At 37.0% G+C, this 27,106-nt stretch overlaps 1 protein-coding gene across 4 annotated transcripts; it reads right to left on the reverse strand.

Annotated features, from left to right (window-relative positions):
• On the reverse strand, positions 1-27,106 carry LOC112046598 (bromodomain-containing protein 3-like). Of its 4 annotated transcripts, none has more exons than XM_052881241.1 (21): positions 26,610-27,106; positions 22,355-22,432; positions 22,113-22,259; positions 21,346-21,402; positions 20,674-20,844; positions 20,038-20,232; positions 18,926-19,195; positions 17,849-17,947; positions 17,238-17,387; positions 16,166-16,342; positions 14,872-15,119; positions 13,907-14,241; positions 13,249-13,518; positions 12,631-12,789; positions 12,141-12,263; positions 11,504-11,620; positions 4,927-4,994; positions 3,814-4,851; positions 3,595-3,737; positions 2,739-2,922; positions 1-1,338 (listed from the first exon to the last, which is right to left on the reverse strand). In XM_052881241.1, exons 3-21 carry the CDS (start codon positions 22,155-22,157, stop codon positions 1,273-1,275), a joined length of 3,915 nt encoding a protein of 1,304 aa, XP_052737201.1. In that variant the 5' UTR covers positions 22,158-22,259; positions 22,355-22,432; positions 26,610-27,106; the 3' UTR covers positions 1-1,272. The 4 variants fall into 4 exon arrangements, with proteins under 4 accessions (XP_052737201.1, XP_052737200.1, XP_052737199.1 ...); XM_052881240.1 differs by having other exon boundaries at positions 11,504-11,617; positions 17,232-17,387; XM_052881239.1 differs by having other exon boundaries at positions 17,232-17,387.

The following is a 27,106-nucleotide window of genomic DNA, read 5'->3' on the forward strand; positions in this document are numbered from 1 at the left end:
TAATGACAAAAGGCTTGCTGATGTGCCCAGCAGTGGTAGTTTTATTAATCAAAAGTTGATTTAAATGAAGTTTCCAAAAATGATCTCTCCAATTTAAAAATGTAGTAGACATAAGATTTATTCATTATTTAGAATATGATGTACGGATCCAAGTAGTTATACATGTCGTTTGAAAAAATTATACATTAATTTAAACAACACAGTACAATATGGAATGTCAATATATTTTACTTTTATATCTACATTTTTAATTAATTAGTCTGAAGATGGCTGAAATTATAATTTGCTTATTATAATACAATTGTCGTTAACGGGGTGGTACCGTATTATTACTTACTCATACCATAAACTTATGAGTATGATTGATTCCAATAATACTTTTATACATTTTCCACTGGAGTTATCTAACTACAAAACATAAAAAGACAAATTCCAATGTAAAATAAATATATTTCAAATCAAATGTATGACATTTGATCTGTTTTACTGTTGACAGACTGATAAAAAATCTACTAACATTAAGCAATATTTATCGAAAATCGAACATGTAACAGAATACCATTCACTATTAAATACATAACGCACGCTGCTACTGCACGCGGCGCCACAGCATGCTACAGCACACCACAGCATACTACAGCACGCCACAGCATGCTACAGCACGCCACAGCATGCTACAGCACGCCACAGCATGCTACAGCACGCCACAGCATGCTACAGCACGCCACAGCATGCTACAGCACGGCCTACAGGCCTACAACACGGCGCAGCCTACAGTGTCGCAGCACTTGAATAAATCCATGGTTTAAAATTGATTGTCTAATTTATCGTTAAAACAAAATATTTTTTGATTTTCGCATTTAAAATTCTACCATTTTATTTAATTAGTATATACTATATAAAACAAGTTGGGAAGGTAGACAATCTTAGAAGAAAAATATAAATATATCATAGGCTTACGAATGTAAAGATAGTTTACATCAAGAACTTGCATACAAACTTATTATAATACAGTTTTATGTTAAAATGCAACCCCCTTGTAAAGGCCTATAGCACGCATTCACGATGTCAAGATTGATGATACAACAGTTTAATTTATATTAAGTATATCTATTCACAGCACTTAACCACATTGTTAGTCAACAGTTCACACACAAAACGATCACAAAATCACTCTGGTGTCTTACTATCACTATATGTATAGATTGCATTGACATTAAATTTACTTTATATACTCATATGTACAACTAAATATAATGTCCGCGTAACGCATTACAACGACTCTTCGAAGGCTGCCATCATGTCGCTCTGCATATTCATGTCAATCATGCCCGCCATCTGGAATTAAACATAATTCAATTAATACTGTGCTTTATATAATTTAATTAATAAACTAATAAAAAATGGAGAATTAATTGAAAGTATAAAATGTGTTGCAGCAGGTCGGCGCAAGTTTTTTATTTGTTGTATTTCAAAAGTAAAAATTTGTAGCTGTGGACATCCATCGGTTGACATGATGATGATAATGATTAATCAGGACTCTTTTATTGACATATTGGTTTACAGGATGATTGCCAGAGTATGCCAGACTAATTTTGAAACCCACACGGGTTCCTTGGTCATGAGCCTTTTGATTATACAAATAAACAGAGTTTTACTTTTTTAATAATATAGGAAACACTCGCAATAGTTTGAATTCTATAAATACAAATAATTATTCCTACTCCTATTTCTCAGTTGGTCCAGTAGTTTGTCAAAAAATTAAAAAAAAAGTTGATTATAAAACATTTCTTTTTAAAAATAAGGCGTACTGTAGACCACACAACTTTTAAGTAAAACTTCTTTCAAAAATAAAAAAAAAAACAAAACGCCATCTATGAGCCTCAGACATAACTGCATCACAGACAGGTTCTAGAAGTGTACAAATAAGGAATGTTTCAAAATTCTCTAAGAACGACATCTACTGATAGTTTAAAATAACTGTTTCACCATTCCTATAGAATGCAACACAGATCGTCCGATTACAATTTTCGTAACACTTACTCCTAACTCAAGCGTGCATAAAGAAATTTTACTTATTGGGGGTACACCTCTTGCCTTGGAGAGCACGTTAAGCCGTCAGTCCCAGTTATTACCATTACGTTTAGATAGTGATAATTGTAGTCTAACATTATCACATTTTTATGGCCACTTTCTTCATCGCAAGTAACAGTCAAAGTAACGTCATAAATCAAAAGTGACGGTCTTATTCACTAAAAAATAAAGTCTTCTTTACTTATTAGCTTTACATGAAGAAACTGGCTGTAAGCCCGCCAAATCGCATTAAAGTAGCGGGTGGGTTTAAAAGCCTGAAACCCCTCGCTTTAAAACAGTAAGCTGATGATGACGATGGTGATGATGGTGATGATGATGATGATGATGATGATGATGATGACGATGATGATGATGATGATGATAATGATGATGAGGATGATGACGGCCATGATGATTATGATGATGATGACGATGATGATGATGACGGCGATGATGATGATGATTATAACGCGATGATGATGATGATGATGACGGCGATGATGATGATGATTATAACGCGATGATGATGATGACGGCGATGATGATGACGATGATGAGTATGATGAGGATGAGGATGAGGATGAGGATGATGATGATGATGATGATGATGACAATGATGAGGATGATGACGATGATGAGTAATATGTTGGGAGAGAGCTAGTTACCGCTTCTCGCCGTCTCCGCTCCTGCTCGCGCTGGCGCAGGCGCTCGCGCTCGGTGGCGGGCGGCTTGTCGGGCGCGGCGGGCGGCGGCGCGGCGGGCGCGGCGGGGGGCGAGCCGCGCGCCACCGGCGACACGGACGGCGACGACACCTCCGCACTCTCCGCCTTGCGTGCGCTCACGCCCACTCTGCAACACACACGTTTACCAGATAAGTCAATCCAAGTATATTGTTGTTTTCCTGATATGATGGAAAAAGATTAGGTTTTTTTTATTATTATTTACAAATTAGCCCTGGACTACAATCTCACCTGATGGTAAGTGATGATGCAGTCTAAGGTGGAAGCGTGCTAAATTGTTAGGAGAAGGATGAAAATCTCACCCCTTTTTGGTTTCTACACGATATCGTACCGGAACGCTAAATCGCTTGGCGGTACGTCTTTGTCGGTAACTAACCGCGGCCGAAGCCTCCCACCAGCCAAGAATTTAGGTAAAGGTAGGTATTTAGGTAGGTAACTAGGTATTCTAAGTAATTTCAAGACTGTTGGGGAATTTTGACTTGCAAAATCAAGATTAGGCTTAGCTTCTGATAAAAAGATTATAGATGTGTTTGTGTGAAAAACTAAAACCGCAGAAAATTTACAGAAGTAACTGATTTTAATTACTTAGTTCTGTCACAATAAAATGTTGTAGCAAACTTTTGTATTAGGTAATGATTTCATTAATCAAGTAGAATTAACAAGATTAGTGTAACAAAATTGCCGCCTAGCGGTGAGTTAGGGTAGGCCAGGGCCGGGGATGGGCATTTCGTTTTAAGCGAATTGTACCTATATTAAAATTCGTATGTATCAATTTAGTTACCTCATTTTATCATCTTCAGGATGCCGCCTTTCTGTTTCTTGTCGTTGTCTCTCTCTCTCGGCTTGTTCTTTCTTCCGTAACTCTTGCTGCTCTATTAGTGCTCGCTGCCTGTCTATCTTTTCACGAGCCTGTTTCTTAAATGCCTGTTGAGAGGAAAAAGTATTAAACAAAGTACATGTTAAGTGACAATTATTATAAACTTGTAAAATTAACACTCACTTGAAAGGTATCCATGACAGGTTTCTGCTTAATTTGATTGTTGGCGCCCACGTTGGGTATACTCTGTGGACTGCCGGCTTGGGCCAGCGACGACCAGGAGCTGGCGTTCTTCAAATTCTGTTCCTGTTTCAGTTTAAAGGCTTGAGCAAAATTAGAATTCTTGGTGTCTTCAAGTTTCTTGTCCATTTCGTATTTGACCCGGTCCGTCATATTGTTCGTCACCACGTTCGGCCCCATGAGATCCTCGATAGGCTTGGGCGTCAACAGCGGTTTGACTTCCTCCTTTTTGACGACCGACGGCATCACGTTGGACACGTTCATGTTCATGCCGGGGTGCGCCTGCGCGCCGGCCGCGTGCGCCAGCGGCGCCGCGTACACCGGGTCGAAGATGGAGGTGGCGGGCGCCGCCGTCATGCCGGGCACGTTGGTGTTGATGTCCGCCCTCAGCGCGTCCCGCTCGTGCTGCAAGCTCTTCTCCACGAAGCCGTTGTGCGGCGGCACGTACATCTCGTTCTTGATCTGCTCCGCCACGTGCGTCATGTCGGCGAGCCCGCCGAGCTGCGCCATCAGCGTGTGGTGCGCCTCGTCGGGAACGATCGGCGGCTTCGGCAGCGCGAAGTCGTCGAGGCGCATCGCCGGCTCGGACGCGCCGACGCTGACGTCCATGGGCACGTCCGCTTGGAGGCTCCGCTCGAGGCTGGCGAGCGAGCGCTCGATGGGATCTATGTACTGTGAAGCGTCCACTTTGTCGAGCCCGTTCCGCGGTTCCGTTTTCAGGGGAAGCTTCTGGTTCTCTAACTCCCTCAGAACCGATACGTTGGAAGAGTCGGGGACGCTGACGGCGGGCGGCGGCGCGGGCGCGGGGCAGGCGGTGGCGGGCGGCGCGGGCGGCGCGGGCTGGCTCTTGGGCGCGGGCGGCGGCGAAGGCGCCTGCTCCGCGAGCGCGGGCTTCACGTCGGCGGGCGGCGGCACCTCGACGGGCGCGGGCGGCGGGGCGGGCGCCGCCGGCGCGCTCACTGTCACGGGCGCCACCGTTTTCTGAACAAAAACCATCACAAATCAATCACGATTACCTAATGTCGTTAAAATAATACAATAATGAATGATATTTACAGTTTGTGATGGAAGTGCATTAGCCTGCTTTTTGACCTTTTTCTTGGATGGCTTTCCCAAGCCCGTGCCTGCAAAAAGAAATTATTTAGTATACAACTTATCTTTTGATGTGCTCAAATTATATTATATTTTTTTATTAAAGTAATAAAAAACATACGACCTACCTATGTAAATGTCCACTCGACTGCTACATAGCTTCAATAGAAAAATCTTCAGGCATACATCACACTTTATTATAACGTTATGGATATCTACTCTTTTGAAAAACAAAATACTTGTAGCTCAATTTACCAGTAATCAAATATAAACTTAGATTTTACAAGTTAAAAATTGTAATGTTAATATGTTACACAATATGACTTCATGAATTAGATAGTTTAGTAATGAAGAAATGTTACGAAATTTAGATATTTCAGAGTAGATATCGAAAACACAACACGCTGTTTGCGGTATTGAAAAGAAGGCGACTTGTAATACGTAAAATTCCACAACCAATCTTGGAAATACCTTTTCACACTTGACGCTTCGGAAACTTCAGATGTTACGGGGTTCAATTTAAAAATAAAATTCATAATATATTACTTAAAAGTTTTACTTAAATTTTTGTAATATGTTGAATTATATACAAAGTTTTGTTTATTACCACTCAATCTTATCATCTAGTCAATTTTAAGTCATGAGGGTCGATTAAATAAATCTTATATAAAATTTACACATGGTGTTTCTGTTTACATACATAAAAATCTACATCAACATATTATGGGTTCATTCAAATTAGCTACTATACGTACTGACACGTTTAGCGAAGTAACAACGTGTTCGAAGCTTTCGTACCGCGTTTTGATTGAAATTACGACATGAATAAGCTAATTTGAATGTGCTCAGTTTAATGTTGTATAGTACTTCACTGTACCGAATATTTACTAAAAACTTTAAAACTGATCGAAAATCTATACATGTTATTTCAGCAAATCAATATATTTTCTACATTTGACAATGATAATCTCCGTAAAAGTTGTATTTGCAAAACGCTAACAAAGTATAGAATCCACTAATTTGTTCTTTCATACTCGGCCCTTAAAAGCGCGCTCGCTTTTATACATGATATACAAAAAAGGACAAAGGCGACAAAATACCCTCCAAATGAAATAATACGTGCAACGAAAATAGATTTTGAAATATACAAACAAAAACAAACAGTAAAACATTGTTTTTTGTTAGGATAGTTAAAGAGAATACGTATAGAAATATATATATAAAAAAAACATCCACCTTTGTCCTCTCTAGTAACATGTGTTGACTAAAGCCTAACTAAATAATAAATAAAATATTGTACTTGTATGAAAATTCTATTGCTTCATTAATTTATCACTAACATAATTCCTAAACTTTCTTAGATATCGTCAGGAATGTACAATTGTCGATTTTCTTTAAATTTTTTTTAAAACTTACATTAAAATACTGTTAGCCCAATTTTGATTATTCTTACAATGAATAAGGTTCAAATAATATAATACAAAATTTAATAAATACTAATAAAATCATCTAAAAATGAAATAAAACAATCATAGATATTTAGCGTAAAATATCAAGACAACTCAAAAATCACAATATGTGGTGTCACTTGCTTTCAGTTGTGTCACTTGTCTATTTACAGACAGACAATTCATTAATATTAGGCCTACTTGTACATGATGCTTTTCAGAAAACACCTCCCGTTTTAAAAATCGATTGAAAGTTTAAAACGCGCTAAAATTCACAAATATTTTGTGTAAATCAGATAAAGTTGTATTTATTTATCAATGAAAAAAAATAAATAGAATAAATTGAGATATTTATATACTCTATAGTACATCTATGTATATATTATATACTTATAATAAAACTGTACATCGACGACATTTTGAAAAAAATAATAATTGGAGGGCACTGTACAATAAAATCTGAAATAGTAGTTTTTCATTTAATTTTTTTGTTTGTCTGTCCGTCCGTGTAATTATTGTTTGCGCATTATGCCCGAACTACTTAATGAATTGAAATGCAACTTGGTACGATTTTAGTTCATACTACGAGGTAGGACAGGATACTTTTTATCACGAAAATAAGCACGGTTCCTTTGGTAGAATAAATGAAAAGTCAAAATGATCATGGTTATAATTGATTTTGATTCAATTTGTTCCTTTTATGTTAGAAAAAAAATATTTTTTTAAAAGAAAGGTTTTATATACATCAGGGCCTGTAGCCATGTGGCACGGCGATTCTCTTTCTACGAATGCAAACGCTTCGAAAATTAAAAAATGTACCGGAATGACATATCGACAGGTCACGTGATCAAGTTGTCGATCGGAGCTGTAATTTTCATACATTTTGTTAGTTTTCGATTAGCGTTCGTAAAAAGAGAATCGACGTGCTACATGGCTAAGGCTGCAGAACCCTCAGTATCAGTAAATTCGTAACGCACGGGAATCTTTGAACGTCGGATCATCTTATATTGGCGTATGCACTCTTTTGCATAGACCTAAGGGTTCATTTACAAGACTGCAGCCAACGGCAGTCGACTGCCGTTGACAGCCGCCGAGATGTCGGCGACTGCAGAGGATAGGCTATTGCTTAGTTAAATCACCCCAAAGGAGTCAAATGTATTTCATTGTCTCATGTAAAGGTAGCTTGAGATTCGTAACGCACTGTTTTGTGTAATCCGAGGCAGTCAGTAACGCCACCCTGAAAAAATAATTTTGAAAACTAAATCTACTCCCTGTTTGATCACGAGAAGATTAATAATTTTGTCTCGTGTTTATCTGGTGTGATAGATGATTTTTAGTCCCAATTCCTAGTCGTAGACCTAGAAATTTTGTGGCAGTGAATGAATGTATGTGGTTGACGTTTAAACATTTTGGTTTTTGTGCAATGAGCATGCTTCGATTCTATGAAAAGTGCACTGATTTTAAAACTTATTAATGAACATCATGCGTGTATATTACATGAATTACATAAATATTAATATTAGAATTGTTGTTGGATGTTCAGAAATAGTGAATGTTAGTGTACTAATTTTTATAGATAATTGTATATTATATGATGAACAATTCTTGTTTAAGTATGTTTTATTAAACACTAATAATTTCGCTTATTTTTATTAATTAAAAAGATATTTTTTGTATACACTATTTGTATAAAATAAATAATGCATGTTACTAATTCCGATAATGTACTTTTCAGAATGGAAACAACATAATTTTTTGGGAATAATGAGCTTGATTTTTGCACGAATATAGCGTTTAAGTAACTCCAAAGGTCCATCGATTCATATTATGCATAAAAATTTATTTATTTTTTTGAAAAACCAAGAGTTTTGATTCTAAATGTTAGAATGTGCATTCTAAAATAGTATGTGTTGGTATGGGGTCTGTGTTGAAATGTTCTAATTTTTAAAAACAAATGTATGTTTTGTAAGAAATCTCAATTTTTAAATACACTCACCACTATGTTATATACACGAACCATTCCAAGCTTTTTCTGACCCCCATAAGTTATTGATAAATGTCCGTGAAAACGTTTTAATGTTGATTTGTAAAATGAGAAATTTAAACAAAAAATCATTATATTAATAAAAAAACAAATCTATCTCTGTCGTAATCAACTTCTCCGAGCGTAACAGATATAGACAGACTTTTCATGACTTAATTACAGTGTAACGGTTTTGCGGAAGCATACAAAAGATTGTCAATGCTCTAACTCTTGACAATTCACAAGTAAGAACAAAGATTTAACTGCAAATATTAAAAGTCACGAGTATAAATAAATAAATAATGTATGTCATGAGTGAAAAAGCGAACTCAGGAACCGCGCTTTCTTCGACTTTATAATAAAATGTCAAATTGGGTATCATTCTGATTGTTCAAGCATCATTGACAGCTCATGCATTTTTTGCGGCTTGATCATAAGTAATAAGCTTGAAGCTTCGGACGTTAGGAATATGGTAGGTATTATTAAAAATGAATTCCACGCGGACGAAGTCGCGACGTCCGCTATATATAATAAATTTGCATCTTTAGACCTATGTATCTTAAATATTCTGTATCTTTTAAGCTAATTAAAATAATATTAAATTATATAATAATAGTTTAACCTATACTCCAGTCACAATTATGATTTCTCATATCGTAAAATGTTAAAAAGAATCTTGTCGTAAATCTCAAAGAGGCTTACAGATTTTGTTGGTTCGTTAAAATAGATAATTTTGTTTACAGTGATCAATGTCAAAGCTAGACCGGATGTCTGCAATTTGACACACTTTGCAAACAAACAAAATCTGGTATACATCAAAAGCATGTGTTCTGCCAAGCACCTGTGGTGACACACAACAGTTATTGCACCATAAAATTCATCTCCTTCTTCCTTCTGTTACGACATCACACAAAGTACAATTTAGCTAAATTAAAACGAGAGCTGCCTGATATATAACTATGGGAAGCTACAGTCAGCTATAGTCGGGCTACATTTCGTTAACAATCATTACAATAATCAATCTGTACGGTGAACAATTTTACTATCACAATAGTATGGTAGATTTAAAGTTTGCAAACAATTTGTGGAAGGAAGGAGGCCAGCTTTGGGTGATCATTCGTCGTGATACACTATTTCGTCAACGAGTCGTTTGAATGTTGGGAGCAAGCATCGAGTAACAAGCGTTCAACCAATAAACCATACCTTTTCAATGAATTACATTTTTAACTACAACATGTCACTAAGTACATCCTCATCGTAAAGAGAACAAAGGGTATGAGTGTAAGAAGGGTGTATAAGTTTGCTTGCTAAGTAGGTATCCGTCCTTACACAATTGTTTGCATTACGCGAGTAGCGGCTGGCTCCTCCTGGCGGCGCGGGTCTACAGCGAACAGTACCGTAACATCTGAACTCTCCGATAGCGATTCCACGTTGTCATTTCAATATTAAGGATGCAAATGAAATAACGTCGCACTCGAGGACATGATATAGTTAAAAATATTATAATGTGAAAAGGTATTTCCTATTGGTTCAAGCAAACCAAATAATATGACATCTTACCGGCACCAGTTACGAACGTCATCGAACACCGAAAGCTGGCTTTCCCTCCGTACGAACGGTTCAACTGTTTTGTGCCTTTACCAACATTTCTTACGTTCGACAAAGTTTACATCTCGACAACTGTCAGATCGTATATAAAGGGTATCCCTCTTTCCAATATCACAGTAATATAAACCATACAGAACTACTTCTGCAACACACGCCACGCATACATGCACACGACTACAAACCCTAAGCAGTTTAGGAGATAAGTACTAACATACAAATAAAACATTGCGAGGTGCTTCCGCCTAGACGTTGTCATCGTAGAGGGATTCAAATAATAAAAAAAAGTACAAAATATCATCTGATTAAAATCGATTTGACACAAAACAGTGCTCAACTCGCAACCATTCCATCTTTCTTGTCACATATTATTCACACTTTCCTCCTATTAAAAATAATAATTATCAGCGAATACATACATAACTTCAAAGATGAAGTATCAATAAATAAATAAAAATAATATGTAAAAGTGTATCCATGTATTGGACATAAAACATATCAATGCATCCACAGTTGCATTCAAGTTTACATCTTATTTGAATTAAAAGGGAAAGTAATACCAATTGTATTCAAATTTGTTTTCAAAGTCCTACAAATCAAAAGGCAGTTGGGCTAACCCTCTATGATTAGTAGAACATAGGAACATAAACTTGGTGACTTTAACTTTAATTATTCATTATGATAGACCTCAATTGAAAGTCCTGTAAATGGTAAGATGTAGAACGCAAATTGAACTGCATTTGAACACATTGAGATAGCTTTTAACTATGAATGTAAATCTCTCGCTAAAACTTTCTTTTTTTTTTTTCAAGGAAATATTTCAAGCTAATAAAGTAAATATCTGTAAATCCTCGCCATTCATTCAGTAGTCGACACACTCAGACTAGAATTCAATCAAATATTCTAACAAAACGGTATTAGCGCCACCCCACGTATATTTAAAAAAGGAGTACCGCGATCAGTCACACTTTTCAAAAAAAATACTGGCAAAGGGTACAAACCTTTGAAAAGTCAGCACAGTTACCGTCGCAAATTGCGAGAGACTGTCCTCGAGCTTTTACTTTAAAAATTATTTTTCATTTATTAATAGTATAAAAATAGGAATAAATGAAAGAATCAAAGATAGTGAAATTCTATCTCACACATTTTTTAATAAAATATTTTAATAGGCGAAAGGTTCTAACAGTAAAATGCTCAAAGGCAATCTCGCAGTTTGCCGAATCTCGCAGTTTGCCGCTCGATATGCACAGACCTTACGACTTCATTCAGATATTTCATGGTCATATCTGAAATTTATATTTATTTCATATACATTTCAGATATGAACAGTCGGCTTTAACCTAACTTATCATAGATCTCAAGCGTCGAGAACGTGAAGGTTCGCCTTAATTAAATGCAAGTATGATTATCACTAAGACGCAATGTACACGGCAGGGTGCGGGAGCGGACGAGAGTAGTGTCTAACCTGCTTCGCTGTCGCTGCTGTCGGACGAGCTGGTGTCGGTGCTGGACGACGAGTTGGACGAGTCGGACGAGCTGGATGACGACGACATGCCGCCCCCGAGCCCGTCCTTGCAGCCTTCTGGAGCAATCACAACATCTATTACCATACTTCTGCCCCACCAAGTTTTGCAATGCACTTCACGGATATTGACGCACCTTTGGAATTTACAGGCATTCAACAGTGGCGAGCACTTCATACATGCATCAAAGTACTGCATACCCTAAGAGATGTCTTTCTTAATCCTTATTCAATACTGATTTTCCCAGTTAGTTTATTTTTTTTACTAGTGCATACGCTGATCTACAAACATATGCACGCCACTGAGGCATTGGCATTGTTCTACGAGGGGTGGGACGGACATCTGAACATAGCCTAAGGAAGGATTAATGAAAACGGTTGTATGAAAATCCTTTATATTTGTAGAAAACTAAATTCTATGCACGCCCAGTCTCAGGTAAATAATATAAAATCATTATTAGACGAAGGGCAACAAAATTACTGGTAACCAGTGCAATTTGCTACAAACTATAAAATATATAATACAATACACAACAAGATATGCAAGTAAGTTTATAAAGTTATTACATAGTATACACACCTTTTTTAGGTTGTTGTTTCTTATGTGTTCCTAATTGTCCTGATACATCTTGTAACCTTTTTTCTAATTCTTGTTTCTTTTCAGCTATTTGTTCATCCTTAGATTTGCCTGACACCTTTCGATCTAAAACAAAATTGTTATTCCATGACACACTTAAAAAGCACAGTTAAACACAGCTAAGTGTAATTTTGTATTATTTTTATGTATAAAAAAAATCGGTTGTCTGTAAAGTCGGTTTACTCGGTTTACGATGATTGAACGTGACAACGTCATAAGAAAATACTGACGGAATGGTTGCATTTTTCAAAATAAAATGTTCATATTTCTAAAATACTTCATAAACCAGAATATACTTCATTTCTTGTAAAAAAAGTTGGCAACCCTAGAGCGAGGGAGCGACGCATGACGTCATCTTTTTTCGAGTATACAGCCGGCTCCATCGAATTATAAGACGTTGTCACGTCAAAAAATGATGTATGTAAGAACTTACGCGTTTTCTTCCGAAGACACGACGCGACGTAGCTTTCTAATTCTCTAAGCGTGGATGGTTTTAATGTTTCGAAATCGATCTCGATTTCATCAGGATTGGAGTCCCTCAGTGAAGGCTCTCTACTCTGAATTATGTGAACTACTTTTCCTAGTTTGTCACCTATATAGAAATAAATTTATATTAGTGTGATCAATAACTTGCTCAACAAGTGACAACAAGGTGTATGCATTTCACTTCACTAATCTGGCATTACCATCAGGCCATGGATGTCCACTGCTGGACATAGGCCTCTTGTATGGACTACCAAACACAATGGAGTCAGAATCGAGAGCATTCAGCGGCTCCTTACAACTTGTTTAATGTCGACTTGTGTGGAAAGGCCTTTAAATTTAGTCCAATATTCAATAAAATCCCAAATTCAGAGCAAATTCAACCTTAAGCATTGAGTTTAAGGTTGCATTTGCAAATGTGACTACTTGAATTGAGTGCCAAGCAGTATTTGGCACCCATTGAGTGGGGACGTTATGTGGTCGCTGATTGTGAATCCACTTTTTGATAGGACTCCATCTTAAATCTGCACGGCCTGGGTATAGTTCTCATGCTAAGAATGCAACTGACCAGGCAGTTTGTTGATGTCGAGCGAGAGCTGCCTCTTCTCGTCGTAGGACATGGGCTTGGCGAGGTCCTCGTCCTCCGAGTCCTGGTGCGCGTGGTGCGGCGGCGGGTGGTGCTGCGGCGCGGCCGTGGGCGTGGAGCTCTTCTTCTTGGCGGGGGCTCCGCGCGCCGCCGTCTTGCCCGCGCCCGCGCTCGCTGCCGCCGCCGCCGTGGCCGTGGCCGCAGCGCCGCCGCCGCGCTTGCCGCCCGGCTTGCCGCGCACGCCGCTCGTCGCTGCCAAATACACTTAGTTAAGGCGGATTTAGGCTGGTTTTAGAGCATCGATTCCCAAAGTGGTCCAGGTGGACCATCAGGAGTCTACGGAAGACTCGGCGGGGGTCTACGTTGATGTGACATAAAAATGGGGGTTCACGATTCGTAAGCGGGGGTCCACGAAAATTTGTCAACTGTTAATTCGTGGTGGCTGTTCAGCTGTGTGAATCAGCTGCAACGAAAATTTCCATAGGTGAATCTAATCACGTTTTTTGTCGAAAATGGACGACAGCGTTTTTGATATTTTAAAAATACATAATTTTTAAATTGAGTTTTATAAGAAAATATAATTTAAAAGTTATTAAAAAGAAAATGTTATAACCAGAAAATACAGTATAAGTATAGTTACCTAAATTTTCACCAATATTATTTGCTTTAGCGTTGTATGTAGCGACAGCGTTTGTTTTAGGAATTGCACTGTTTGTGATTTGTTTGTTTTTCTGTTTATCTTTAACTTTCTTTTTCGCCTTCTTCTTGTTGCTCGACTCTTCGACAAGTTTCCTCATTTTCTCCTGTAGTGCGAGCAATTCCTTTTCTAACAATTTGACTGCTCTATTTCTTTCTTCCTCGGAGTCATCAGATTCTGATTCTGACTCTGAGCCTGATTCTGAACTAGACGCGGAACTTCCCTTATCAATATGTGGCACTCCTACATGACTTGGTTCATCAGGAATCTTCGCATATCTTAAACCATAAATATTATATTTTAGAATATATTAAATTAATTTAAAATATTAGTTCCAAATTTTTTTATTAAAATGTTAACTTTTATTTAGTGTGTTGTTAAAAACAAGTAATACAGGTCCTTCAATGTAGCCTTTGTATGTGACAAAGGCTACATTGAAGGACCTGTATTTCTGTATGCGTTAGAATGATTGGGATACAGTAGCTTAAATGTTGTTGCAGACTGTAACATATCTCTGTGCTAAGATATCAGCCTATTTAGAGTTATAATTGGGGAACTAACATACATTTTCTAAACTAGATAGTAATAATAATACTCCCGACCGAGTTTTTCGACCACGCCGGCCAATCTTATGCTGCGATAAAAGATTAACCAGTTTTAAAAGATTTTATAGTGTACAAGTGAGTACGCAAGCACAGATGCACTCTCTATTCCCTCACTGGAGGACGCAGGACTGACGGCTTAACGTGCTCTCCGAGGTAGGCTGTTATTAAGATTTTTATTGTAAGTCTCAATCCTGGGGTTTTAAACCTGGTCGTCAATGTTCATAGCCGAAGCAGCTTACCACGGGACAAATGTGGCAGTCAAGGAGGTTAATTGTATAATATGTACATAAATGTAGGACTCACCTCATTTCAAAAACGTCTTGAAGTTTCCTAGCCATCGCGACCACGTCGTGGTCGGGCGGGTTGTATTTGTAGCAGTTCGTAAATATTAAACGAACATCGGCTGCGAATTCCGCAGCCGTTTTGTAAGCTCTAGTGTCCATCTTTTGTTTGACAGTTCCAAGGTCCATAGGTTTCTTAATAATATCAAAATAATCATGTAGACCTAGCAACTCTGCATCCACAGGTTTATAAAACGGCCATGCATAACCCTGTCGAAAATCATTACTTCTGAATTGGATATAAAATGTAGACAAACTGCGCTTTAAAACTACACATCCTGTTACTGTAACGGGATGTGTAGTTTTAAAGCGCAGTTTTCAGACTTTGTTCTGTTGTTGACAATATGACACAGCTCCACTAGTTTTTTTTAAAATTATATTTATTGTAATTCGTCTGGTAAAATTATCCACAATAAAATATTTCCACAATGATTTAAATAATCTGATAAAACTATCAATAATGGTTGGTTACTCTATAATGACAGTAAATGTGGTGTTGCCACACAGTGAATATTTTAGTTCTATTTTTATTAATTTCTACTCTTTTATGTCGCACTATACGTCTGTTCGTTCGCCTTTCCCGATGACACTTTACATAACATTCACCAGCTTACTCCCAAAGTAAGTCGATCGTGCATAAAGAAGTTTTACTTCAAAAACATAATGGCGCCAGGTCGATTACACCAGATGCGTTCAATATTATTGTATTTTGTTAAATAAAAAACAAATAAATATAAGCAAACTAGCAGACGCCCGCGACTTCGTACCCAACTCTAGCCCTACCCTACCCCTACCTTTTCCTGAATTTTCTTTGCTATAAACCTCACGGAGCCCAAGACCTTTCCAACGAATGCAAAACCGTGGAAATCGGTTTGTGCGTTCTGGAGTTATAGCGTCAGGAAGGAAAATCCGACTTATTTTTATATAGTAGAAGACTAGCAGACCCGGTCAAGCTTCGTTTTGACATAAGTGCACTTATTCTCTATCCCTACTCTACCATTCTATACCTCTACCCCTACCCTACCCCTACCGCTTGACTCTTAAACGTTTGTATGGGAAATAGAAAAGGGCAGTATTTAGGGTTTTCCCTGAAATTATTTGATTTTTTCTCACCTTTTAAACCTTCCCTATACCTCCACGAACATTTCAAGACCAAGATAAGATAAATCCGTTAAGCCGTTCTCGAGTTTTAGCGAGACTAACGAACAGCAATTCATTTTTATATATATAGATGAATACATATAAATAAGACTCACCGAATGTTTCTTAGAGAACAGCTCCTTGAGTATCTCGTTGCAGCTCTTGAGTGCGTCCGACAGTTTCTCCTTGCCCTTGGCCATCTGCGGCGTGAGCGAGGCGTGCGACGCGCCCGCGCCGCCCACCACCGGCGACAGACCGTCCATTTTGAACCCGTCTTCAACCACTCGACTCGCCTGTGGAATTTATATCATTTTAGATTTATAACCACAGAAGAGACGTGATAGCCCAGTGGGTATGACCTACGGGGCATGCACCATTCAACTTTTTAGTTCCCCATATTGGGCCAGCGTGGTGGACTGAGGCCTAACACCTCTCATTCTGAGAGGAGACTCATGCTCAACAGTGAATTGAATATGGGTTGTTAATGATGAACCACAGAACAGTGAGGCGCTGTAAGGGGTAGTCATAGTCATACATTGTTGACATTCAGACAATCCACACCAAATTCCTTATTTGAACTGCTAGAGTGGAACGCCCTTCTGGCGTCCGTTTCCTGTCACCTACAATCTAAACACCTTCATGGCAAGAGTGAATAGCCACTTTCTAGGCAAGTGCATCTCATCTTCTTAATTGCTCTCCATAAGGCACTGATTGTAGAAAAGCACCTGATCAAATTGACCATAAAAAACCACGAGTGAATAGTTACTTTCTAGGCATCTCATCTTCATCATCAGACAGTATTGAAGTCAGGCTTTTGGTACTAAACTCCCAATTCTGTCTCCTATGAAGAGTGGCCTAGCCTGGTTCAAATGTGCTGATAATGACGATATTAGTAGTAGAGAGTAGTAGCAAATTAGAAGTACTACTGCCATACTTTTTTCTGCTACCAAGCCAATCTGGTGCCATTTTCGAGTTAAAATATTATGTTATTGTCATGTATATAATCTACATAAATTATAGTTATGGAATCTAGAGGGATATAAAACACTAATTGCTAAATTTTTAATTCTTTTAATTTGCCTGCTAAGATCAAACCTTTTTCCTGGTATTCCAGAAAACATTAAGGGAAGAAGGATTCAAGTTTTTTTTCTGCAAGTAAACTTAAACTTTGTTTGTTCATACCTTTACCTTTTTTTGCCTTCCACTTTCCCTTCTTGTGGAAATTTTGGCAGGCTTGGGTCCGCTCTGTTGGTCGATGGTGGGGGTTGTGTAGCCACCTTCAAACGAGCTGCCCATGGGCGTTGTTGTGTCAGCTTTTCTTTTAACACCTTTTTTCACCTATGAACGATCAATCAAATATTTAGCACTTTCCTTCACTGCTCTGATCCTATCGATCATAGCATGATAAAAAGTATACTATAACCTGCCCAGGAGTATGAAGAATAATTGTACCAAGTTTCGTTAAAATATGTCGAGTAGTTTTTGTTTTTATAACAAACATACAGACAGACAGACAAAAATTTTACTGATTGCATTTTTGACATCAGTCTCGATTACTAATCACAACCTGATAGTTATTTTGGAAATATATTTAATGTACAGAATTGACCTCTCTACAGATTTATTTTATGTATAGATTTGTAGATTATAAAAGCATTTTTTCTAAAAAAAATAAACAATAACTGAATAAGTTTTATCTGTTACATTGTATATACTCTAATAGAAGGCAGAGTTTAAGAAAATTGTCATCAAAATACAATATTATTTATTTACATAAATAAGTAAACACAAAGACTCACTTTAGCGGGTTGTGTCTGTGACAGTGTGACCGCCGGTATTGTCGGCACCGGCTGCGCGGCCGCTTGGGTCACGTGGAAGTTGGAAGGTTGTGTCGCTACCTAGTAAGAAATATCAAAATTATTAATATTCATTATATTATATACTCAGAGACACAATTATCCGCCCACTTTAATATACTCGCGTCATATTAAAGTGAGCGAGTAATTGTGCCTTTGAGTCTATTTAGTATAGTTTTAAAGAGGAATCCTGTTGTAAACATACACAACTATAAAATGTGCATCTCGAAAAACACAATTTTATATGTGACTATTTTTAACTTCGAAAAAAAATTCGTGTCAAAACTAACGTGTTTTTTATGTATTATAATTTTAAGATTTACTTGGAACAAATTTATTTAGTATTAATTTAGTAAATATAGAGATATCGTATTATTGAAGCAAAGAAATGAATTACTTGTTACTGAGGAAGTGCAAAATCAAAATCAAATCAAAAATCATTTATTTCAAGTAGGCTCAGTTTACAAGCACTTTTGACACGTCAGTTGACTATTTGTAAAGATACTACCACCGGTTCGGAAGGCAGGTTCTGCTGAGAAGAAACCGGCAAGAAACTCAACAGTTGCTCTTTTAAAAAAAAACATACAGTATTATAATTTACAATTGATGAAAACATTACAATTTCTTATAGTTTTACTTCCTGTGTGTAGGTGGAAGCTGATCCAATGGCCTCCAAGCGTCTTTATCTTTAAGGAACTCATCAATGGTGTAGTAACCTCGACTACATGTTTAATGGGTTTACATGAATAAAACAATCAGCTTAAGGTGTTTAGGGGTTAACAGTGCTCGCCACGGATCTTTATGTTTGTGAAGTTAGCTGCGGAATGAGTATTCGCGTCGCGACTAGCCGGCTTCCCGCTCGCGCCGTTTGTTAGTTAAGTCCATCAGTGATCAGTCAGTCGACTATAAACTGATTTATTGATAGAAGAGGATGTTTTTGGTTCTATGCGCAGTCATTTGTTCTTCACAAACACAATATCTCGTGGCGGGCACTGTACATGAACAAAACAATCAGGTAACCTGTTGCGGCAGGCCGGTGTGCGTGGCGGGCGGGGTGGCCTGGGGCGCGCTGAGCGTGGGCGTGGTGGTGGTGTTGGTGGAGCCCACGAAGGCGGGCAGCGGCGCGGGCGCGGGCTTGGCGGGCGCCGACGGCGTGGCGCGCGGGCCCGCGGGCGCCGGCGCCGGCGTCACCGCGCCGCCGCTCGAGCCGCCCGTGCGCTTCTTCACCGCGCTCTTGTTGCTGTTCGACGGCATTTCGATCTCCTTCTCCTCCTTGTCCATTTGCGCTATCTGTGGAATTCAATGTGTTTTGAGCTTACATCAATTTTAGTAGAGCTTTTGACATGTCATGACTAATGCTCATGTACGGCTCCACCCAGTAACTGTCGAGGACTCTGCATTCGAAATTGTAGACGAATATAAATACGTAGGACACAGAGTCCAATTAGGTAGCTCCAATTTCGAGAAAGAGGTGCATCGCCGAATCCAGGTTGACTGGACAGCGTTCGGGAAACTCCGCGACATCATCATGCTTGAAGACGAATGTTTTCGAACAGTGTGTTGACAGTGATGACCTACGAAGATACGATGATCCGCGACTTGATCGCTGACTTATTAGAAGGCTCAATCATAATAAATGGTATGGAAAATGGAAGCTGGCAAAGCATGTAAAATCTATGCAGTGTCTATCTTGATATTAAGACATTTAAATTTAAAAAATCATTCATCATTTTTTTTTTTATTCTTTACAAGTTAGCCATTGATTTGATGGTAAGTGATGATGCAATCTAAGATGGAAGCGGGCTAACTTGTTAGGAGGAGGATGAAAATCCACAGCCCTTTCTGTTTCTACTCGACATCTCGTCGGTAGGGTGGTAACTAGCCACGGCCAAAGCCAGACATGGACCAATTAAGAAAACCTCAATCGGCCCAGCTGGGGATCGAACCCAGGATCTTCGTCTTGTAAATCCACCACGCACACCACTGCGCCACGGAGGCCGTCAAAACCACACCACAAAAGGAACACCCATAGCAAAGCTTAAATGGGAAGGAAAAACTATGGTCATTTGCGCCATGAATTCAAAGCACATATTACAGATAAATATCATAGATAGATTACCATACATTCTTACCCGATTTAGAAAAAGTTTTTCTAAAGTCTGCGCCATTACGACTACATCCTCGCCAGGTTTGTTGTAGACGTAACAGTTTGTGAACATTGTATTGAAGTCCTGAATACATTCTTGAGCTGAATAGTAGTAGTTTGACTCTAATCGCTTCTTGATGGTGCCCAAGTCCATGGGCTTTTTGATGATTTTGTGGTAATCCTAAAACATTGAAATAATTAGTGTAATATATCACATAGACTTTAACTAATACTTATATGACTGTCCATACATTCATTTTCAAGGTGTGGTGTTGAAATCTGAATGAATGAGCTCAAGTTGTCATTATGGAATGCTTGCTTGAATTAATGTATGTAATAAATATTGGTCCAGTGGTCGGTTTGAATCCTGAGATGACTATGAAATATTGAGTTTTTCTTTCTTCACCCCTTCAGAGAGCATGTAAAGCTGTCTGCCCCAATTATTATCATTAATAACATCTGATATAGGTTGTTAATGAATTGAACATTATCACCTTACTAAGCCCACCAACTCGCACTAAAGTAGCGTGAGGGGTCTAAACGCCATATCCATCTCCTATAAAGGAGGGAGGCCTGGCCCTGAATCTTTAAAATATTCTGATATTGGTGATGTTATACTCACAGGAAGATTCAATTTCTTTGCGTCCACAGGTTGGTGAAAAGGCCATGCGAATCGATGCTTCCACACAGCCTTAATCACGTTCTTCTGGAGGAACTGGAGCTGATTGGTCACCCGCCCTTGTCGCCGCGGAGCCTCCTCCGAGGGCGTCCCGTTCACGGGTTCCGCCGACGGCTAATTGGAAAACACTAAGTAAAGCTCGCTGCAAACGTAACAGGGCTAGAATGTGGGCGTTAAGTACACTTTGTAACGTTACGTATGCAGCGAGCTTTATACTCCTAACTTCAAAAGTAACACAAGATTACAAGTTTCTTCTAGTAATAAATTTGTGGATTTAGTATTACTAAATTAACATGTTACTGCATTCCATACAGAGTTGTTGGTGTGATGGTTAGCCTATATAGCTTTGGATCATGTCCTGGGTTCTGGCTGTGGAATATAAAACTTATTTTTTCCTAGAAATTCTATTATAAGCAAAAATTCTCAGCCCAGTGATTAGAATTTGGTGGTATCACACACCCATGCACTGAATGATGTATTTAAGATGACTCAATTTCCTATATATATTACATCTACTAGATTGAAAAGCATTATTAATTTAAGCAAAAAATACATATAGTTTATTTTTGCTTAAATTAATAATTTTTTGTTTTTAAGTTATATTAAACAACTTACAGTGCTTGTTGTAGCAAGAGGATCGACTGCCTGCTGCATTGTGCTGGAGTCTGCAATCTACCTGCCAAAACCAAGCAAATACTGTAGTAACTGCAAAATTGGCGAGCACACCCAACACAAGCTCTGCCTCATCTGCAGATAATCGACATGTTGAACCTTTTTGAACAATGAATTATTCATTGGACTACATACATTACTTTACAAAGAATTATTCTTATCAGCTACAGAATTGGCTGCTGTATACACAGGGTGTTCAGCTCCCAATTATGACAAGTAAAATGTAATGATGCGAGAATTTTGTGAAACCAACAGGAAGACCTGAATAATTCTGGGTACTGTGGCCTGACCACATTTACCATTATGTATCATAAATTATCTTCTAGTGCAGGTAACACTGTTAAAAAACATATATATTTTTTTTAAGAGAATATTTGCCATATCTTTTATAATATGACCAATATTCCCATTCCACTCCAACAAATAGGGCAAGACTGCTAGGAGTGAGTACAACAATAGACCAATGGAATGGGGATTGAACCACCACCCCTCGGTGATGAGTCCGACCGCTCATACCATTGAGCTATTGAGGCTGTAAAATAATGTCCTGTTATAGTGCATTATTTATTATTTCCTATTAATTCAAAGATACTTCTCTACAACATATATTATGCAGCATAAATATATTAACAATATATAAATATTTATAATACAAAAATGCAAAATAATGAATCCCTTCAAAGGTAGTGAGAAACACGCAAGACACTCACCTCAATTGTAACAAGTGGCTCATCCAATTTCTGGCTAAGAGGCATCAGCTATACCCTCTTATAGCATTTAACCTTTCTTTCATAATATATTGTGGTGCGTTTGCACCTATGTGTACTGTATTCTATTCATTTCATTATTTTTTAGACCTGGAGAAAATTATAAGTAACAATTGAGCAATGTTAAGTTTTAACCCATATAGGGAAGAAATTTACTATATATTATAATAAATATACAAGATTACCTTGCACATAAATGCAGGACTCTTGATGTCTGTTGGAAGCTGAACAAATCGCTTGGTCACCCTGAGGCTAGTCCAAACCTAAAAATAAAATATTAAATATAAATATAACATTTCACATTCAATTATTTTTTATTTTTCACATTTACAGTTTGCATAAGTATGTTTTACACTTTGAAGTTTTGTTTTTTGTTTAAAAAGCAGTGGTTCAAAGTTGGTCCAAATAAGTGTGCAATACTATTAAAACTCAAAATAGACAGCAATGTGTATTACTAGTGCAACTTTTCATAAATCTAACTCGGAAGCTGCAATTATTTGAAGCAAACTGTAACCTGTATAAGACATAGTATAGTATTTTGCATATGAAACAACTCTGAAGCACAAGGCACAGCAGTATCATCAGTGTATAATCAAATGTTTCTTGAACAGTGACAATGAATTTTAGATTCAAAAATAAGATAAACAACACAATGACTGTAAATGCTAAGTTATCCAGGATCATCATAGGTATGGAATATTCTAGAAACTTTTATATATTTATAATTTTTCATACTAGTTAAATATACATTTTACAAACACTGTAGTCCAGTTGTTAGTTATGCTTTGCGTAGGGTTTTTTTTATTCTTTACAAGTTAGTCCTTGTCTACAATCTCACCTAATGGTAAGTGAAGATGCAATCTAAGATGGAAGTGGGCTAACTTGTTCAATGGAGGAGGAAAACACACACCCATTTCCGTTTCTACACAACATTGTATTGGAATGCAAAATCGCTTGGTGGTATGTTTTTGTCCGTAGGGTGGTAACTAGCCACGGCCGAAGCCTCCCACCAGCCAAAAAGTAGGTCCCAGTAGATATATAAATTGTAGAGTTAAAAGCATGCAATTTTAAATTAATTGTAGTATTATAAAATTATAGTGATTTTTATTGCAAATAAAGTCAACTTTTATAGTTCTTCACTTATTACTCTCAGCTTTCTTTGTTTGAGGATTAAAAACAAATTATGTAGTTCAAAATTCATTTATTTCAAGTAGGCTCAGTTTACCAGCACTTTTGAAACATCAGCTATCTGTAAAGATTCTACCACCAGTTTGGAAGGCAGGTAACTTTTGTTACCTTGTAAATTTTTTTTTTAATTATTCTTTACAAGTTATCCCTTGGCTACAATCTCACCTGATGGTAAGCGACAATGCAATCTAAAATGGGAGAGGGCTAACTTGTTAGGAGGAGGATGAAAATCGACACCCCTTTAGTTTCTACGACATCATACCGGTACGCTAAAACGGTAACTAGCTACGGCCGAAACCTCCCACTAACCAGACCAGGACCAATTAAGAAAACCTCAATTGGCCCAGCCAGGGATTGTACCTAGAACCTCCGTTGAATAAATGCACCACGCATACCACTGCACCACGGAGGTCGTCAAAAAAAAATAATTTTTACTATGAGAGTGTTTCAAAGACATTCAATGCCTAATATTCATATCAGTGGTGTAGTTGATGAGTGAAGGGAGAAGGGTTCTTGACTCTTGAAAATTTACATATTTTAAAAGTCAACAGGTTAAAATGGTAGGTACTTTTGAGAAACCTCAGACAGTCATGAATTTAGCTAGAATATCAACTTTTATGTCAAAAATAATTTCCATTATATTATGGTTTAAGATCAGGCATTACAACTATATGCCCTACTCTATTGGCGTGCACAGGGTTTTCAACTAGGGTATGCATTATGCATAAGAATTGTATGAAAAGAAAATATCTTCTCTAATGCAGGCTCATGTGACCTCAAGGTAGGCAGTCCATTTTCCTATACGAAGAGCCCTTATTATTATTTATTATCGTGCCCTACTATTTATTAGTGATATATACTCAATGATAGATAATATTTAGTGTCGGAGTGTAGTCAGTTAGCCATACTCGTCCTAAATGGCTTTATTGATTTTGATGAAGTTTTATATTATGTATACTTGGTAGATCTGATATGAGCTTTTTCATATGGTCTAAGATCCTGAATTGGAAATATATACCCACATCTGTTATTTATTAGTGATAAATAATAAATGATGGATATTATTCAGTGATACATTGCAAATAGGCCTAATAAAATTGCAGCCAGACACATTTTTCATACAAAATGTATGAAATTAACTGGATCAAAGACAACTTAATACAGTTAAATTAAATATAAATTAAGCTTTTAATTGAATTATTAGACAACTAAATAACTAATATAAATAACTGGTTATTGTACTATTAAAAGACCAATATCTTCCAACAGGCTTATCAGATATAGCTAAGAATCTTATCAGATATAGCATCTCAAAAACACCAGGTTTAAAAAAACTGCATCTATAACAGGCCCATTCTTTTTTAATTTAGAAGCTACAAAGTCATAGACAGACACCAAAATTTAAAAAAGAAAGTAAAAATATTGTAGTTTGTTTTCTTTTTTGTGTTCTATTTAATCTATGTGATCAGTTGCTCAACTATAAACTGTTTTTTTGATAGCAGACAATGAAGTTGAAGGTCAATACTTTAATCAATGACATAGATTGTACCTACAGTACAGACTAGATGATCACTGTCCTCTGCATGGCTCACGGTACTGAAGAAGATTATATGACAACCTGTCAAATAGTTGCTGCCCGCTTAGCATTGGGAACAAAATTTATGCACCATTTTCATGAAACAAATGCAATCTATACAATATAATGTCGTTGACTTTAATCAACTCATGTTGTTGGAATTTTTGAGTGTTACTGTTCACCACACAACTCTCCCACAGTGGAGTGCTTTAGCCATTTTGTTTTACTAGGAGTAATAAGCAATTTGGCAAGACTTTGTCTGTTTGTTGAGTCTGCTTTAGTGTTTTATGGAATTTTGTGTTGACTAGTGAATTTAATTGTACAACTTCATATTATGTCAACAACTCAGATTATTGAACAATGAATATGATTCTATAACATTTATCAGATCTCCCTATAACTGCTGTTTTCAATGTGTATGTGATTTAGTAAAAATCCATAAAACAGTTTATATGGTTTAGGCACACTGTTGTAAGTCAAGCTGAATGCCAAATAGATGTTTTTGTAAATTAAAAGGTAAACAGCTAAAACTGCTGTGACAAAAAAAAATTGACTTTTTGAATTACTTTTCATTACTAATTTAGAAATGTTTATAAAATAATACAACAAATTAAAATAAGGAACAAATTTATTTAAAGATTTAAGAGCTTTACAATTCAACAATTTACATTAGCAGAAAATCGCAAAACTATTCCCATTAATTTAATTAATCATACAAATTTTCTTTTATTACCAATAATATAGTAAAAAATTATGGTGATCAGTCCTATAATAAGTGCTCTACATGGCTACTTTCCATTATGTTTACTAGAAGTAATCGAGTAGTTTTATCTCAGTAGAGATTTTATTAAATTGATTTCCTATGATATAATAATTATTTTAGTTTTTTTGAACTTATTATCAACATTTTGATTTGTTTGGCCTGCATACTAAGTGATACTTCTTAAAAATAATCTATTTTGAAACCAAGCATCATGCACTTTCACATTGTTAGTCATGCATTATAGCAATTTTTGAACTATTTACACAAATTTTATTTCAATGAAGTACAAACAGTAAAATTGGATTTAAGCACTGATGACTTATGTTTGTCTGTCAAAACAAAATTGAGCAGTCTAAATATCTTGCATTATGTCTACTATGTATGCATTATGGAGAGTGGAGAATGTATTTTCAATGCAAGATCTAGAATATTCCTTGACCCCACATTATTGAAAACGATTAAGGGTGTGAGGGTTGTTAATTTAATAAAAGTTGGCAACATGTATTAAATTATTTATGTATTTCTATTAAAAATTAAGTGACAATAATGATTTATACAGTAATTTTACAGAATTAGTACAAATGATTCATGAAATTTTATAATCGATTACCGCTTAGAGCTAAACGTTTTTAAGCAAGCAAAAGAAATATTATCTTCTGAATACTATTTTGCTTATTCTTAACTAAGTACAATTTTGTAATAGAACAAAACTAGGTATATTACCCATGAAAGAAAATGGGTGAAATCCACTAGCACAGGGACCAAACCAAAAGTGTTGAAATATTGCTCAATACTCGCATCATGCAATCTCTACTATTATACATGACATAGACCAAATAAAGTTCTAGCAAAATAACAAAAATATAATGCTTAAATTTCGCTACAAGCTAAGAAATTACGAAAAAGGACTTACGAAGATATATTAACGCCAATATGGCGGATGAACTAAAAATACGATGTTGGAGTAACTTCTGCAAGAACAAATTCTATCGATTTGCTCGTCTACGTAAAACACTCCACATTTGACAAAGTTCATAGTCATTAAGTATATTACTAATTCATTGTCTACCAGCAACAAAAACCACTGTCTTTTTTATTACAACAAAGAATAGCACAACACGAACTCTCAAAGGTCCAAGCGAGCTTCAGACATGGCCGCCGAGCATGAAGCGAGTAACGAGCGTCTCTAGTCATACCTAAAATTCATTTAACACTTATTCCATTCTGGAAATTAAAATAATACATTAAAAGCATAGAAAAACGTGTAGAAAATCAGTATTTCGAATTTTTGGTCGGCGATGACATAAGGTTTCATAGTTATCATGGGATTCAAAAGAATTCACTACGAAAATTAAATAAGGCCATTTCAAGGAACCGCCAGTGGCGCCGCCAAACAGCCTACATGCCGCA

Source organism: Bicyclus anynana, chromosome 4, assembly GCF_947172395.1.
Source record: "Bicyclus anynana chromosome 4, ilBicAnyn1.1, whole genome shotgun sequence".
In the NCBI taxonomy this organism is placed as follows: Eukaryota; Metazoa; Arthropoda; class Insecta; order Lepidoptera; family Nymphalidae; genus Bicyclus; species Bicyclus anynana.